The sequence below is a fragment of the Plectropomus leopardus genome, chromosome 17 (genome assembly GCF_026936395.1).
Source record: "Plectropomus leopardus strain MGB_pleo_1.0 chromosome 17, ASM2693639v1, whole genome shotgun sequence".
Taxonomy (NCBI): domain Eukaryota; kingdom Metazoa; phylum Chordata; class Actinopteri; order Perciformes; family Serranidae; genus Plectropomus; species Plectropomus leopardus.
In genome coordinates this window covers 15249773-15265776 of record NC_142192.1, presented here as the reverse complement: position 1 = coordinate 15265776, position 16004 = coordinate 15249773, and the positions used below count along the sequence as shown (strand labels likewise).

Here is a 16004-nt window from a genome sequence, read left to right as displayed (position 1 = left end):
CACAAAAACAATCTAGATTGATAAACAGCACTACAGGTAAGAGGAAAAATATGTATTTTTTTATTTTGAGGTGTCCCTTTAAGAAATGACAATTTGAACTATGTGGAGAAAGTAAGACAAATGGTGGGAAAAAAAGAAACAAAAGCAGACTATGGACAGTGACCGCACATTTTATTCAGTGTGACAGGTAGCTGCCCTTTCAAACTTTTCAGAATGCGAAAAAGAGAGCAAGGTATGACAAAAAAAGAAGAGGAGAAGGAGAATAAGCACAGCTTTTAAAAGAGTGGAAAGCATGGCTAGCAGTTTGTGGTGATTATCTTTTGCTCTCTACATACATGAAAGACAAACACTTCCATGACTCAAACGCCTGCCAGGAGCACCAGGAATCTTATCTATACGTTGGTTTCATCATGCCTAGGCAAGCTCAGTCAAGCACATAGAAAAGATCACATTTTGGCCTCAGGTGTGACCTTTTTATCCTCCTTAGCCCTCGGACAAACTGTGCACACATACTGACTTGATAGAAAACAAGGCTTCTTTAGGATTCTTGCAGCGTATTGCTCTCAGTGTTTTACTATACATACAAAAGAGTGCAGTCGGCAGACTGACTTAACAGAGATGGGGGTAGGGGGTATTCACAGAAAGGTTCAAGTGTTACAAAATATTCCATAAGAATACATCATGAGCGGTTTATTGGAGTTGCACTGGAGCAGCACTATGGTTGTATTAGAGGAAAAAAAACATGAGCACGATGGGGGAGTATTACTGCGTTTTGCATTTCCAAACTTTTAAATCCTTCATTTGATAACAACCATTTGAAAATCACTTTTAATGAACATGTTTAATTATGTTTTGGCAATAGGAAGTACTCATACAATTCTGGATAAATCATTGTTAGGTGTTAATAATACTCTTATTTTGTAAAAGTTAAATTAAACAGTAGTCAGTTGCTTCATTAAATACAGAAATAAATAAATAATAACATTAACAGATCTCCTGTATTACTGTGGCATTGCATGGAGGTATCTGTAACTCCTACTATTCTTCTTGTACTTAAAACCTGTTAACAGGTCACCAGGCAGGGCCCTTGAGACAAAAGGGAATAACTAAAGCTGCCTTCATTTTTGCTTTTTTTTTCTTTTAATCACGGTGACACTGGTGTCTCTATATTTGCTGTAAACCTACGGAATGATTCTTGGGAATGCTAAAGAAGTAACACAGGGAACATGTCTCTCAGTGAGCGTCATAATCCTAAAACAAGAATTGCATAAAGTACATATGTCAAAATAATTTCAAAGGTATATATTATTTTATCTAACAAGTAAATCAAAATGTTTTGACCAGTTTTATAGGAAAAATTATGAATATATTGCATCTATCAGGTGCAATTTCCAGTTTAACATCAGGTGCGAATTCTTTTAAGACAACTTCTGGACTCACTGCATCGGTCCTTGATCACAGAGATGACTCGTCTATATGGCAGCATTCCTAAATATTATTCAGAGTATCCCAAAGTATGGTGACCTATAATTTTTATGATAGAAAAAAAGAACAATTACAAGTCTGCTGTATGTGTTTCAACTCTCACATAGAAGCGGGTAGAGTTCAGAAAAATTCTACTTCTCTAGAATTTCTAAAGGCAGCGGCGGGGTATTACTTTGTTATTGAGAGAGAATATAAAAAGAGGTCAAAAGCAGATTACAAGCGGTGTCAAAGCAACATTATGCATATAAGCAGGAAGTTTCATTTTAACGCTTTTTTGTTTGTTTTTGTCGTACAGGTTTGGTAAGTTACAAATTTTTATGATTATATTGTACCTGAAGTCTCCATTAGAACCAGTCCAATGAGTTAGAGTTTGTCCTTGTCGTCATTTCTTACTTTGTGAACTGCTTTAGTATGGTACATGTATACTGTAAGGAACATTGGACGAGCCAGTGCCGAGGTTCAATTTACAGTGTTTGCACTTCCAGTGTTCTTGCAAGTACCGAGAGTTTGTTTCTCCCAGTGAAACTTGGTTCCCGCTTCAATTCCTATTGGAAAGTTCAAGTGTTGCTTCCTTCAGTAGTATGAGTAAGCAGCATGGGGACACCCAGTGGTGGGACGCGAGTACTGCCTCACATATTCCGCCACACAGGCCTGACCTGTATGTGCTTCGTCAAAGCAATAGAGTGATTTCACTGATCTACTTATCTGAACAGGATGTGCATAAGTCTATCAAAATGGCACATCAGACATATTTGTATTTATCACTGTACATGTACACGGTCGTCATGTCTACGGGTGCTGTGATGGGCAACGGCTCTGAAGATGATATGGGATGAGGATGAGATGAACTTTTCACAGACTTACTCTGGATATGAATAAATAAACCTAATTTACAGCAATAAACAGCAAAATAAATAGAACTGAGTAAAATTTTAAATGGCAAAAAACACAGGATGGGTGTAAAATGAGGCAAATGAACGGGGCATGTTCCTATCATCCAACTGCTCGTTTTGGTTTAATTTGCTTGGTGAGAAAAAGTCACTCAACGATCTCTGACAGTTGGGCATGTAGCTCCACCACTGAGAACTATTGAACTACTGAGCAGGTGTCCCTCAGGGTTCATTTATGGGACCTGCTGACGTTCTGTTCCTCGAGATGCTACTTGGTGTGGTGCTACAGTAAAGCAGGAGGTGATCTAATGATTCGCGTCACTCTGTTGCGCTTTCTTTGCGCGCCTCTTTCTGCTGCTGCTCCAGCTCTCTCTTCCGTAGCTTTTCACGCTGTTTCTCCACTTTCTCTTGGTTCCTCTTGGCCTTCTCCGTCAGAACTTTAAGGTCTTTGATCTTTTTCTTGATCAAGGCACGGTCCTGGGAAGAAGTGACTCCGAGGGCCTGAAACAAATTAACTTGCATTAGCATCTTTCCTCCTTTGGGCTACCTATGAGCAGTGCTGAATTGTTACTAAGTATATCTACTCAAGTACAGTACTTAAGTATGAATTTTAGGTACTTATACTTTGAGCATTTTCTTCCCATGCCACTTCATACTTTCACTCCACTACATCTCAGAGGGAAATATTGTACTTTTTACTTCACTACATTCATCTGACAGCTTTAATTACTTTACAAATTATGATGTTTGATAAAAACATACAAAGACTTTACAAAATATAATGTTTTATTATAAATTAAATTACCAAAGTTTATACAAGTACAGCTGAAACAATTAGTTGTTAAATCAGTCAGTCGATTGACAGAAAATTAATTGCCTATTTTTTATAAACAATGAAGTCTTTTTCTCCTTTTTTTTTTTTAATATAATTTTGCGTTTTGGGGTGTTTTTCTGATTTTTAAAATAATCTTAAGTTTTTGGTGTTTTTAACATTTACTACTTTAAATACATGTTCCTGATAATACTTTCTTAATTTTACTTATGCACCATTTTCAATCCAGGACTATGACTTTTAACTTATATTTTCACAGTTTGGTATTACAGCTTTTATTTTAAGAGGCAAAATCCCTCCCTTTCTGATGTCCACCACTGGGATCTTATTTTGGAAACAACATGTAAAGTAGGCAACAATGTGAGACAAATAATTTGTTTATGCTGTTTGACTTGTGGCATGAATTACACATATGATGTTTGCCAGTTTTAACATTATTGTCTAAGTCAACAAAGTCACAGTTTGTTGTTGGTTTATCATAGTACTGTTTTTTGGTGAAACTGCTCAGTGAACTACATCTCTTCTCTCGCACTGAATACATACCAACACCAGCTCGCTAGTTAGGTAACATAACTATAATCCACACAGAAATGTAACGTTAACTTACCTGATGTGTTTCATCCAATGACTCTTGGTCTTTTTATCAGTCGGGAAGCGAAAGAATGAGCAAAACCGATTGCTCATGTGACTAGATCCCAGTATGAAACACACATTGTACTCACAGGTGTTGTAGCTTTCAGCAAGACAGAAAGCTATGACGACGCAACTTTATACTTCAACAGTTTCACGACATACTGCAACTTTCTTGACTTGCGAAATTATCTTTTAAATTGACAAATGTGTAATACACATTAGAGTTCAAACGGGATCAAAAATTCCTCTCTCCCCATTGACAACTGTAAATATGTTTTCTGGTCTTTTAGTCCAACAGAATGGGATGGACTTTGCTTTTCTATTTGTATTTATATTAATTGCCCGTAGTACACTGGATTTTTGAGTAAAATTGATATCTGAGAGTTTAAATAATCTGTTAACAACGTGTCTGCTGATATTTAAACATCCTAAATAAACATTTCTAAAAGGATCCCTTACGTTTGTTTTGTGACATTTTACAGTTGAAAAAAAAACTTGTCATTGCTCTCTCAAGGACAAACTATGTCATGGCAGCACTTTTTCTAAACATATGTGTGGCATAGCTACACTGCCATTTCTTTTACTTATTGACATGTACACTGATATATCTGTTGGCTCTTATACTATACATGTATGAAAAACTTCACACTTACCTTGAGCTCAGCACTTTCAAGCTGTAGCAGCTGTTCTCCATCTATGTTTTTGGCAGTGAATTCTGGGATGTGTTGTTCTAAGTTGAGGCCCATGAGCCAGCGGGCCACTTGCTGGGAGGTCCACTCTGTGATGCTGCGGTTCTGCCACTGACACTGCTTTGGAAACTGTCCCTCATCTAAGATCTGAGGAAGAGACACAGATGGGGTAAAAAGAAAGACACAGACGAGATCTAAAATTTCAAACTCTTACAGCACTGAACCATGCACTAAAGTGTATCTTGCATAGAATATTGAATATTTTTGATAAGTTGAGATGAAATCAATGACACACTCAAGACATCCTAAGTGACAAATATATTCTGTGGTGACACCTATTAATCTGTGGGAAAATCAATCTTCACCATGAATAATGTGTGGGAGTAAAACACAGACAAATACTCGACAGGCACATAAAGACATGCATGCAGTAAAACAAAGGTCTCACCTCATCATCTATCATATCCAGACTCTGAACACGGCAGCATTGAAAACAACAGAAGATGACGGAGCTTGTTAACAGGGGAAAAAACAATATGGCTTACACTACAGCGGCCCAGACCTGTATTTGAATACAATGAGCCCAAATTGGTGCATTGATTTTCAGCTTGTTTTCTGCCAAAGGAATACCAAAGAAGCTGTTTTTTTCTGTCTTTATGCCTATAAAGATAACAAATGGAGGCACAGACAAAAATGCAAGTCATATTTTTGTGTTTCTGCTGTTGTTTGCATTTAAATATATGTATTTTGAAACAGATCATCGTCCAGTTGGGCTCTGTAAGTTCACTTGTTTCAGGTTGCAGATCATGTAAGGTTGTTTTTAGGGATCTGTCACTTTTGATGAGGTGAAGTCAGTCTCATGTATGTTATTTGTTTGATGATACATAAAATACATAAAAAATGAAAATACTTTAGGCCTGTATGTGTACCTCATCTGAAGAGAGTGCCAGTATGTGTGAGCGCCCCGACGTCTTGGCTTCACTCAGCAGGCCGCTGATCTCCACCGAGCTGCTGCTGCTGGCGCTCAGATCATCGTTCAAAGTGGGTCCCTGAGAAATCAACAACGCACTTATAAGATCAGTGATGAGAGCCAACTGTCTCCGAGGATGAATTTAGTTGATTAGATGGAGTGCTCCTCTATTTCTATGTCTTAGAACAGAAAGACAGGATGAGGAGTGAATGAATCAGAAAAAATAAAGACTTTTCCTCTGAGCACATACTGTTATGATTGATGTGCTTCTTCCTAATATTTGACAGTCAATAAAAAGTACATTAGTCTAATATATTAAGGGTGTTAGTCTGCAAGTCGTCACGGTTGTGCACATCCCTCACTTTTAAGATGTTCCATTATAGCACAAACTGTGAATGTTATTATTGATTGGAAATGATGTAGCTGGATGTTATCCAATATAAAAACCTCCCTCTGTGTGTCCTTGTGTGTGTGCCAGAGAGTGGACATTTATGGAATGACAGTATTAAGATATGTGCTCAAACATGCAGAGACAAGCTGCTGCTGAGAGATACGGACTGTCAGGAGGAGAACAAACACTCAAGATGATTAAGAGAAAATTAAGAAAAAGTTGCAAAATGACATTTTTGAAGCACAAGTCTCAAAGGTGCAGAGGATTTGAAAGACTGATATAATGAAAGAATTTTGACCCTAAGCCCAGCTGTTTCTGAGATACTTGCAGTAATGTTAAGTTTATTATTACAGCACCACCTTGAGGTCAGTGAGGGTCATTTTTGTGCCTGAGTAGTGAGTGGAATCTGCAACCAGCCAGCCAATTTTGCCAAGTTTTTGTCTTGCGGTTTTTGCTGCCCTAAGCCTTTTAGCAGAGCAGAAGGCAAAGAATGCGAAGAAGAACAAGAACAAGAACCAAAACAGGAAGAATCTGAGCAAAAACAATAGGGCTCCAGCAGTGAGCATTGCTTGGACCCCTAATAATGAGAGCAGTAGTTGTTTTATTGGGCAACAGCTGGGCCTCCTTTTCTGTCTGCAGAATTTGATATAAATAGTATGTTTGCCTCAGTGTATAATGACCTGAAAATAAGGGTTATTGTGTTTTTGTTAACTTACATTGAACCATGTACTGTATATATATTCTTGTCCATTAGGTGCAACATTTTTCTACGAGCAAGGGACCTCTGGGGATAATTTTCCAAATTAAAACCTCCCAATCAATGACTCCTAAATAAATTTTAACCAGAGTAATTTTCAGCCGGATGTAATTTGCAGTCCTCACCGCTACAATCATAAAAGATTTTAAGTTAAAGCTCCATCTTACATTTAGCTGTATACTATAGCTTAAGGAGTTCTTTGAATCTCAGCGCTGTCTTAGGTTAAAGTGAAAGTAATCTTACATATTTAGACTTTCAGTTTTCTGGGATGCATCCTCAGTTAAAAGCTCCACATAACTATTAATGCGAATACATTCTGCATTGATTTGTCTTCTGATGTGCATTCAAGCTGAGAGCGCGTCCTGGGAGAGAGAAAAAGGACTGGACTGGTGCAGGATCAAAATTAATCTCCTTTTTAATCCTACAGTGAGCACATCTGATATTACACAGGATTAGAAACAGTTTTCATGCAAGTTCCTGCACTGCAAGAAATGCCCATGTTAACAACTTTAATCTTATTGTATCAGTAGGACATTTAACTGATTGAGGATGCATTATCAAAGTAACTGATGTGCCAGAGGAAAACTTGGGAACAGACTTTCCCCCAGAATTAAAACCTAATACTTAAACAGATCATAGGATTGCTAAAATGGACATTTTTTTACAGTGTTACTGAAGATATGGTTTAGATTATAAGAGATGTTAAGGATCATGTAGGGATACTCATTGATTTTCTTGCAATTAAAAATGCAATTATGCATTTCTATGATTGCAGTACAATAACCCCCTTTATCACTAAACCATGTTTACCTCTTAAAGTACCCACTCATTTCCATTTCTGTGGATTGAGGTATAATTAAACAAAACACAAAAGAATACAATACCAAGTAATATGAATAGGAGAAGAAGTGGGGCCATGTAAGGGACGTCTGTTTGACAGAAATAACACAACACATCAATACCATAAGAAAACTTGTCATCAAGCTATATAGAAGTATAGAGGTCTGACAAAAAGCCAGCTGACTGGAGCCATAATTACATTGCAGGGGGTAAAACAAAGTGTCCTTTAATGTCCTCAACTGTAAAGTATCTGTAAAGTGAATCACTATTTGCCAAATGTGTAACAGCCAAACCTCATGTACCTTGGCCCTGAGCTTCTCTGGACTGTCCTCTGCTGACGGCTCTGTGGAGCTGAGAGAGAGAGAGATAGAGACAGCGAGAGACAGACAGAGAGAGAGACAGAGAAAGAGAGAGAGAGAGAGAGAGAGAGATGAAAACAATTACCATCCCACAGTTAAAACAATTTGACAAAGATCATAAATTAAGTTACTTCAATCACTGGCAAAACAAAATCCAGTCAATACATGAAATAGAGTGTTATGATTTACTCGGTGACCATAAACTGGGCCTTAAAACTGTCCACCATGACAGAGTATGGCTAATCAATCACCTTTTTCCAGCCGCATACGTTAGTTGGTATGTGTAAGACTAAAAACAAAAACATGACGCTCCACTGTTTGTTGTCTTACCCTGGATCCAGAGCCTGTCTGCGTTCCTCCACACTGTGAGAGGGGCTCGACTTTGCAGGAGAACCTGCGATCACAAACAAGCCACAATGAGATTACTTCATGTGATGAAGATTTTCTTTAGCACACCAGCTGATTCATTTGATGACTATTCATGCCTTATACTACAGGCATTATAAAAGGCTTTGTTACGTCTTAAAAATGTACTTTTTGGTCTATGAATGCTAAAGGGACATTTTTCACATGTGGGATTACCCCCTTATTGCTACCTTTTGGAAATTAATGATTTGTCTGAGTTTAACTACGTTCCAAATCTATTCCTCTGTCTTTTCGAGTCTGTTTGCCATACTGGATTCTGGCCTTTAGCCCTTTGAAACCTGAGCAAATTGGCTTGATTTCTCTCTAAAGCATGGAAAGAAGTGAATGAGCAATGAAAGAAGAAATTACCCAAAAGTCAGCAAGAAATTGGAAAAAAGTAGAAATTAAATAAAAAGGAGAAAAAAAGGGAAAATCACCTGAGAGAAATGCTTTAAAATTCTAATAATTCTTCAACATAATGTAAAATATGTAGCTCTATAAATATAGTTTTTCCTTTGCTTTGTTCTTTTTTCCCTTGACATTTTCTCTAGCTTTTTAAAAATTTTTTTTGTAAATCTAATGATTTCTTGCAATTTGTAGAAAATTGAGCAACAATTTGCTCAGAGTTAAAAAGTTTAAATATTTGTCTTAGGAGCCTAAAGGCAGCACAAGAAAAGTGATGTCGCTCCAGGTTTCAAAGGGTTAATAAAATAGTAAACTTAGAATATACAGCAGCTAAAATGAATACAGTGTGCCCTAAGACAAAGCTGCCCTTGATAATCTATAGACTTAAATGCTTTAATCTGTGCCCCCCCCCAATGTAAAGGTGAGCAATAGATCTTTTATTATGGGATGCGTGAGGGTGCAGCAGCAGGAGTACTAACCGCCAATGGACGATGGCTGCAGTGTTCGTCTGGGGGAGCTTTCTGCACTGCCGAGGGCCCTGAGGACTGCAGCTCCTCCATCACAAGAGGCCACGCTACGAATCGAACCAGATCGACTGTGAGCTGGACTGCCGTGACCCTCCGAGACCTGAGGACAGACATAATGGGACAAAAGGAGAAAGAAAGATGAAGCAAATGGAGGAGATGTGAAAGAGAAATGTGAGGAAGGATATAAGAGGGAGTGCCAGAAGATGAGAGAGAGGAAGTGCAGAGAGAAAGAATTGCAAAAAAAAATTGAAAGCAAAAGCTCAAAGCAGTCATGGAAAAAAAAGGAAGAATAAAGTGCAATCAAAGGAAAAGTGATCTGAACAGCCAGAGCTGCAGACTAATCTGAAAGAAGTCACTTGACATACTTTCATTTCTAATTCCTCTCCCTCTTTTCCCCTGAAAGCCTCGTACTGCCTGGTTTCTGTGTTCCTGCCAATTCTGATCCAGTTCTCAAAGTTGTTTATCCAATCTAAACTCATTCCTGCTCTGGCTGAGTTAAGTGACAGCATTAGTCAGACGAGAGCCTTTCATCCAGAAAAAAAAAGAAAGAAAGACTGTGACCGTTATTATCACACTGGGAGAGACAATAGGTTGTGACAGCGCCACAGACTCAATTAGTGCCGCAGAGCAACACGTAGCAATTAATCCATTAAAGGAATAAAGTGGAATGGACAGGGGTTAAAGACACACAAGGGGATGAGACACACACACACACACACACACACAAACACACACAAACACACACACACACACACACACACACAAACACACACAAACACACAAACTAATTAAACACCCAGTGGTGAAAGTATAGCCTAATGAGAATAATGTGATTAAAATACACATCTGGTTGATATATAAACAGATGTTGTTAAATAAGAAATGACTGAAAAAAAAAGAAAAATGTGCAGATGTGTGTGTTTTATTACAAACCTCTCCCTCTGTGGAGCTGATGCTGTCTCGGGCGACTCCCCTGTAGCTCTTCTTCTTGCTGGGCGAATTGGGAGAGCCCTCCCTCAGGTCTAAAATCACACAAACAAAGAAAAGAAGAGAGTAAAAACTAGGGGTCGACAGATTATCAGTCTGGCCAATTATTGGGGCCAATATTTGGCATTTTGCTGATAATCTATAACACCGTTCTATTCTCATGATCACCAATAAAATTCATTAATGAAAAAGCGTGTGTTTTGCAATCAACCAGCACCAGAGAAGCAATACCTGCAAAAAAAGTGTCAGCATGAAAGGAACTTTTACTTTGTAAAACCTCAAGGAGCTTTTTTTTATGGGAACTTCCTGTATATGATGTTGAAAATTTCAGTTTTGATTAAAGGCATTTAAATAAAATGTTGTGTTGGAGTTATATTCCAAATTCATTTTTTATTTTCATTGTAAATGCACATCGGTTCCAAATATTGGTTTCATTAAGTACTATTAATCTGTATCCACCCTGAAGACCCCTCGTAGAAACAACTTCAATTTAGCTTGACAAGGTGAAAGGAATATACTGTGTAATCCATTTATTTACCAACAGAATTTGTCCATCAATTATATGCATGTTTTCTTTTGTTTTAGTCTTATTAAGAGGCACTTAATTTGGTGCGGTTCCAGTGCTGACACCCCTATTAAATACGTTGATTAAAAAAACATCAACACAGTTAAAATATCAAGTCTTCTCTCAAAAGTAACACCATCAATTAGGCAGGCAATTATCATCTCTCTGCTGGTTCCCTGAGTGCACAGGGAGACGCTGTCAGATGAGACAAAAACTGAAATCATTTAAATTTAACTGATCGTTTCAGCAGATTCTCTTGTCTCCTCCCACATGCTCCGTCTCTCCTTTATATCCCGTTCCAGCCGTCTCTCTCAATCCCTCCTTTTTAATATTGCATAATATGCTGCATCACTCGGATCAGTGCGGAGCCAATCACTCTGTTATCCCGTCTGCACTGTACAGTATCAGATGTGGCACTTCTGTGTGCACACATTGTTCTGACGGATGCGGCCGGTGAAATAAAGCGAGCAGAGCTTAAAAAGACCTGAGGAGAACAAAAGCACACAGATGTGCTCGAAAGGGATTACGTGTTTTTGTTTGCAGAGGTCCTAAGTGAAAAAATAGAGTCAGAGGTGAAAGTGGGTTTGAAGTTTAAGGCAAGGGGAGGAGAGGAGGATGTGCGTGATGGAAATCCAAGTCTCACTGTGTGTGTGTGTGTGTGTGTGTGTGCGTGTGTGTGTGTGAGCAATAGGAGACACACTTTTAAATGTCCTTCACAGTGCAAAAGGAGTCAGTAAAATACAGGGGCTAAAAAAAGGTAACAGCAATGTTGTTGAGGTACATCTCAGGTCATCTTAGAGACAAAGTAAATACCTAGGTACTTTGATGATACTTTATTCAAACAAGTATATTGTCTGGATTGACCTTTTTCTTTGGAAGAAGAAATTGTTCTACATAAGCCCCTCTAAAACCAACCAGGACAACCAGAGCTTTAATTTCTTTCTTTCAAAACAAAAAAGATTAAACAAATGAGATGTAATGTGTTTCTTAGAGGTGCTGGTTGGTGGTTTTTGTTACACCAGGTAAAGTCTGGCTCAAGGGTCAATGGTGGCCCTTAAACAAATTTTAAATGGCCCTTGGCCTGGCTGTCAGAATAGACTATATGTGGCCTGCCACACAATATTGGTCAGTCAAGCAATATCACTTTGCATTTTTTCCCTTCACCTCACAATGACAGGACTATCACACAGTTTGCAGACATGCATCAAACAGGAACTTTGCAGGCAGAACAGATGTGTTTTCATAAACAGACGGTAAACAAGCAAACAGGACAGATACCTACCTGCAAATATTTCCTGCTAGGTGGCAAACACAGCCATGGCTTTCAGGAGCAGTGGAGAGTTTATTTTGTTTTTTACTGAACGATAAAACAGCTGTGTTTGTCTTATTTACATGGGATTTTTTTTATTATCCATTTGATGCAAGAAGCAACTGGTTCCCCGATATTTTTTAAATGATCTATTTTACTTTTTTTTGTTATTGCTTTAGCTGTTTCCCCCTCTTTCCAGTCTTTATGCTAAACTAAGTTAACCAACTGCTGGCTTGAGTTCCGTATTTACTAAACAGAAATGAGAGTGATGTCATTCTTCTCTCAGCAAGAAAGTGAATATTTCCTGAAATGTGGAAAAATTCCTTCAAATCAATATCATAATAATGATCCTGGCAGAGAGCAGTCCCCTCACAAACACACCTCTGGCTTGTGCTGCAGCCCTTTTGGGGCTGTGCTGCTGAGCGCTGAGCCTCTCACAAGTGTTGCTGTTGTTGTTGTTGACCTGGATGCCGTTCTGCTTCATCAGCTGCATTAGCTCGGACTCTAATGCTGCAATCTGTAGAGAGAGGAACCGATCAATGTTAATCAGCCAGAGGCGTTTACCTGTCAAAACAGTAGCTTTAAAGCGCTAAAACACGGCCCACATGATGAGGAGCACATAATGTATCTTTTGATTCAGTTTGAAAATAAGTTAGCCTCAGAAAGGTGTTGTCCGACTGCAAATGAAAAGCACAAGTGAAGTACCATCAGTTTAGTTTAACCATAACTGATTCTGTCTTGCTGTTGGCTTAAATTCCACATTATACTCTTTCCCACCACTCCTGCTTGTGCCACACTTCCCTATTCAGCCTGTACAATGCAGTGCAGTCAGAGAATGAGTGCTCACTGTGCAGAATAATAGAAGGGGACAGTCGGGTTGACTGGCCATTCATCTGCAGGGCATGGCCTGAGACTTGAGCAGAAAACAACACAACTGTCATGTTTTAAGACTAGGAAAGCAGAAAATCAATACAGAGTTTGACAATGGAACCGACCACAGGCCCCTAGATACCTCGAGTCCATCTGCTGTCACTGTCCAAGGAGGAGAAAAGCTTTTTGTGTGGCAGAAGAGGCACTTTTAAGCCTTGCAGTGAAAAAGCAGTTGGGATGGAGTTCTGTTGTTGAGCTTTTTAAACATGTTGATTACTGGATTTGGATTTTATATTTCTTGGAGCCCTGACACACCAAGCAAACGGTCATCCATTGGTCAACATCGGGCCGTGCGTAAGCATCTGTCGCCGAGTTTTCTAATGTGTCTCACACTGTTTGCACTAGTCAGCGTTTATTGCTTGTTATTTGCCCGACTCAGTATATTGAATCGACGTCAGAGCAAGCGGAGCCCATCAATCAATGAAATCACTCTGATCTGCAGTTCAGCACAGTGCACGAGAAGAAAAATGACAGTGAGTAAAGTAAATGAATGGTTAAAGTCAAGAGAGAGTGAGATCAAAACTAACCTGTTGTATTAGATGAGATTATATTTTTAGCCACTGAGCTCTTAACAAACAGCATGTGATTGTTTGTGTATTTGTTTGCTAGCAAATGATAAATTTGCTTTGTTTTTTCAACATCAGGTTCTGTTGTTAATGTGCAAACTGGCGAACAAGCACCTTGGATCTGTCCTGTTAGTCCTCCGGTTTCCCTTTCTGAATGAAGAATACAAGCAGAGACCACAGAGAACTCACTTTAGATTCATTTCCTGTATCTGTGTTGCAGGGGTTTCATCATTGCCCCGCCCTTTGAGGAGACCAGCGGCAGTCCTGATTCCATTAATTTCAATCGTAAAAGTGAAAGTGAGCGCAGATTATGAACACTCTTTTATCCCAAAGTCACCAAGTAAATACTGGAACCAGTTTTCACAGAAAATGAACTTTGATCGTGATCTGTCGATGTCTCAGAATCCCTTCTCTCTGTTGTGCTTAACTATCGGTCTGGTTTCACTGCAGTGCTGTCTTCATTGTTTTCCAACCAAAACTTGTCTATCTTTGCTTAATAACACCATTATTGTTATCATGTAACTGTTTTTGCAGGGGGAAAAGAGAGCAATATTAGACTGTGATCTTCTGCTGCATACATATTAAGCTATCAGATAAAAACAAGCTGCAAAATAGGCGAACATTTACAATGTACTGTATATAATGTATTGTTTGTAATCTGCTTTCATCCATCAACACAATGCTCACAACACTTACAAATGAGGTGGGGGGATTAGGGGAGGAGAGACCGCGCCCGCTTAGGAGAGCAGAAATGTAGACCATATCATGCCATCGGCACAGCTTGCAGTGTCTCATCTTTGGTTATATATCTTTGATACACACTAGCTCCTCCTACTGGTATTATTTCCTATCATGCAAGTGATAGGAAATAATACCAGTAGTTTTTAGTTGTGATATAGGCAATGTGAGGCAGTGTAACAGTCAGTCTGTCGCCACTAATCTCTGACGTGAGTTTGGTGAGCCTTTAATCATTTACAGCCTTTGCTATAAAAGAAAGGCACTGCATAAATAATTGTAACCCAAACTTGATCATTAAGCACAGAAGAAGAATGGCAGCGCTCATTAGCTTATTTTCCCATCAGGGATTTCTGTGTATTTTGGGGGCTAATATGCAGAATTGTGCAGACACAGACAGAACAACTAAAACACAAAGCAGCATACATGGACAGATGGAGGTGAGAGATTATTGGAGTGAGCTTTAGAAGATGTGGTTTACCCTGACTTGCAGTCCCTGGATCTCAGCCAGGTGAGCTTTCTCAGCCTCCTCCAGCCGCCTCCTCTCCGCATCCTCCTTCTGGATAAACTCCACCTCTCTGAAGAGACGACAGGAGGGGGAGATCGTAATGTGTTGAGTAGGTGTGTGCTACCACAGGAAAATGAGATACATTTACGTGTGTGTGTGTGTGTGTTAAACCATGTGTGACGGTGCCTGCCTCTCTGTGGTGATAAGGCTGTTTTAGGATGTCAGTGTGACTTCAGTGTGACCCTGCTGCTTAGAGTGAACACACAAAAACACACATCTACAACTAAAAGACACTCACACACATTTCCATCCCTAATAATACAAAATCCAGCCGTTTCCTCATGCCTGCTTTGCCCTTGGTCTGTAAGCTCGCCGTCCCTCCTCCGCAGCTCAGTCCTCGGCTACAGATCAGCATGGAGAGTTTGTTTCATCAGTTAGCTTTCATTTGGCCTGCAGGGCCAGAGCCAATTAGAGGCAGTCAGACTGGAGCTGAGCAGTAGAGGTTGTGATGGGACTGACCAAAGAGATCAACGCACTGAAAAGCAGGAGCGCCGCGTTGCATGAGAATGGAGACTCGGCTCTTGCTGTTGAAATGGGATAAGACTTTGGCTATAAAAAGAGCTACTCTGCCTCACAGACGGAAACACAGTCTCTTTTCTGTTCACTGAGGCAAGAGAGGCTGTAAAAAGGAATAATGAAGGAAGTCATCTAAAGTTATTTATTAAAGCGTACATTTAATGGCAGGGTGGGTGCAGAGACCTCATTTAGGAAATGTTTCCAGTGTATGAGTTATAATAAACGTGTAAATGATGCCTCACAACAAGCCAAGGAGACAGAGCTGGTAAAAAAGAAGTAAATGAGTTAACTGAAGTCTTTATAACTGCATTATGCTTCATTAAACTGTGACAACCAAAGTAACAGTCTGACCTGGTATGACCTGAAGCAGAACAAAAAAGGAGAGAGACTTAAGAAGCATCAGCCGTCAGTTCAGGGAGAGCTCCCTGGGATCAAAATCTAGGATGAGGTCGTTCACATCAGATAAAAATAAATAAATAAGATGCATCATGATCATGATCTCCCCCTACATACATGACCATCAGTTATCACATGACCAAAGTCCCATTCTCCAGGAGAAATAAAATGAGCAAACCATCTGCTGAGAAAGACTTTGAGATGTGATTGAAAGCTCTGGAAAAAGCTTGTGAGTGGACCTGGAGTTAA

At 39.3% G+C, this 16004-nt stretch overlaps 1 protein-coding gene across 8 annotated transcripts in view; it reads right to left on the bottom strand.

Moving 5' to 3' along the window:
- Nucleotides 1–154: 154 nt before the first annotated feature.
- Nucleotides 155–16004, bottom strand: part of ppp1r9a (protein phosphatase 1, regulatory subunit 9A) — an 89746-nt gene continuing 73896 nt past the window's right edge. For 4 of the 8 annotated variants that reach the window (XM_088090526.1, XM_088090527.1, XM_088090529.1 and 1 more), the window contains 11 exons: nt 14757–14853; nt 12426–12561; nt 10117–10205; nt 9136–9283; nt 8177–8240; nt 7790–7838; nt 7532–7576; nt 5459–5578; nt 4978–5001; nt 4494–4676; nt 155–2876 (listed from right to left, as the gene is read on the bottom strand). In XM_088090526.1, the coding sequence (XP_087946652.1) occupies nt 2694–2876; nt 4494–4676; nt 4978–5001; nt 5459–5578; nt 7532–7576; nt 7790–7838; nt 8177–8240; nt 9136–9283; nt 10117–10205; nt 12426–12561; nt 14757–14853 (1138 nt within the window). In that variant the 3' untranslated portion in view covers nt 155–2693. The remainder of the gene's footprint in view (nt 2877–4493; nt 4677–4977; nt 5002–5458; nt 5579–7531; nt 7577–7789; nt 7839–8176; nt 8241–9135; nt 9284–10116; nt 10206–12425; nt 12562–14756; nt 14854–16004) is intronic. The other 4 variants (XM_088090532.1, XM_088090530.1, XM_042506341.2 and 1 more) reach the window with 3 other exon arrangements.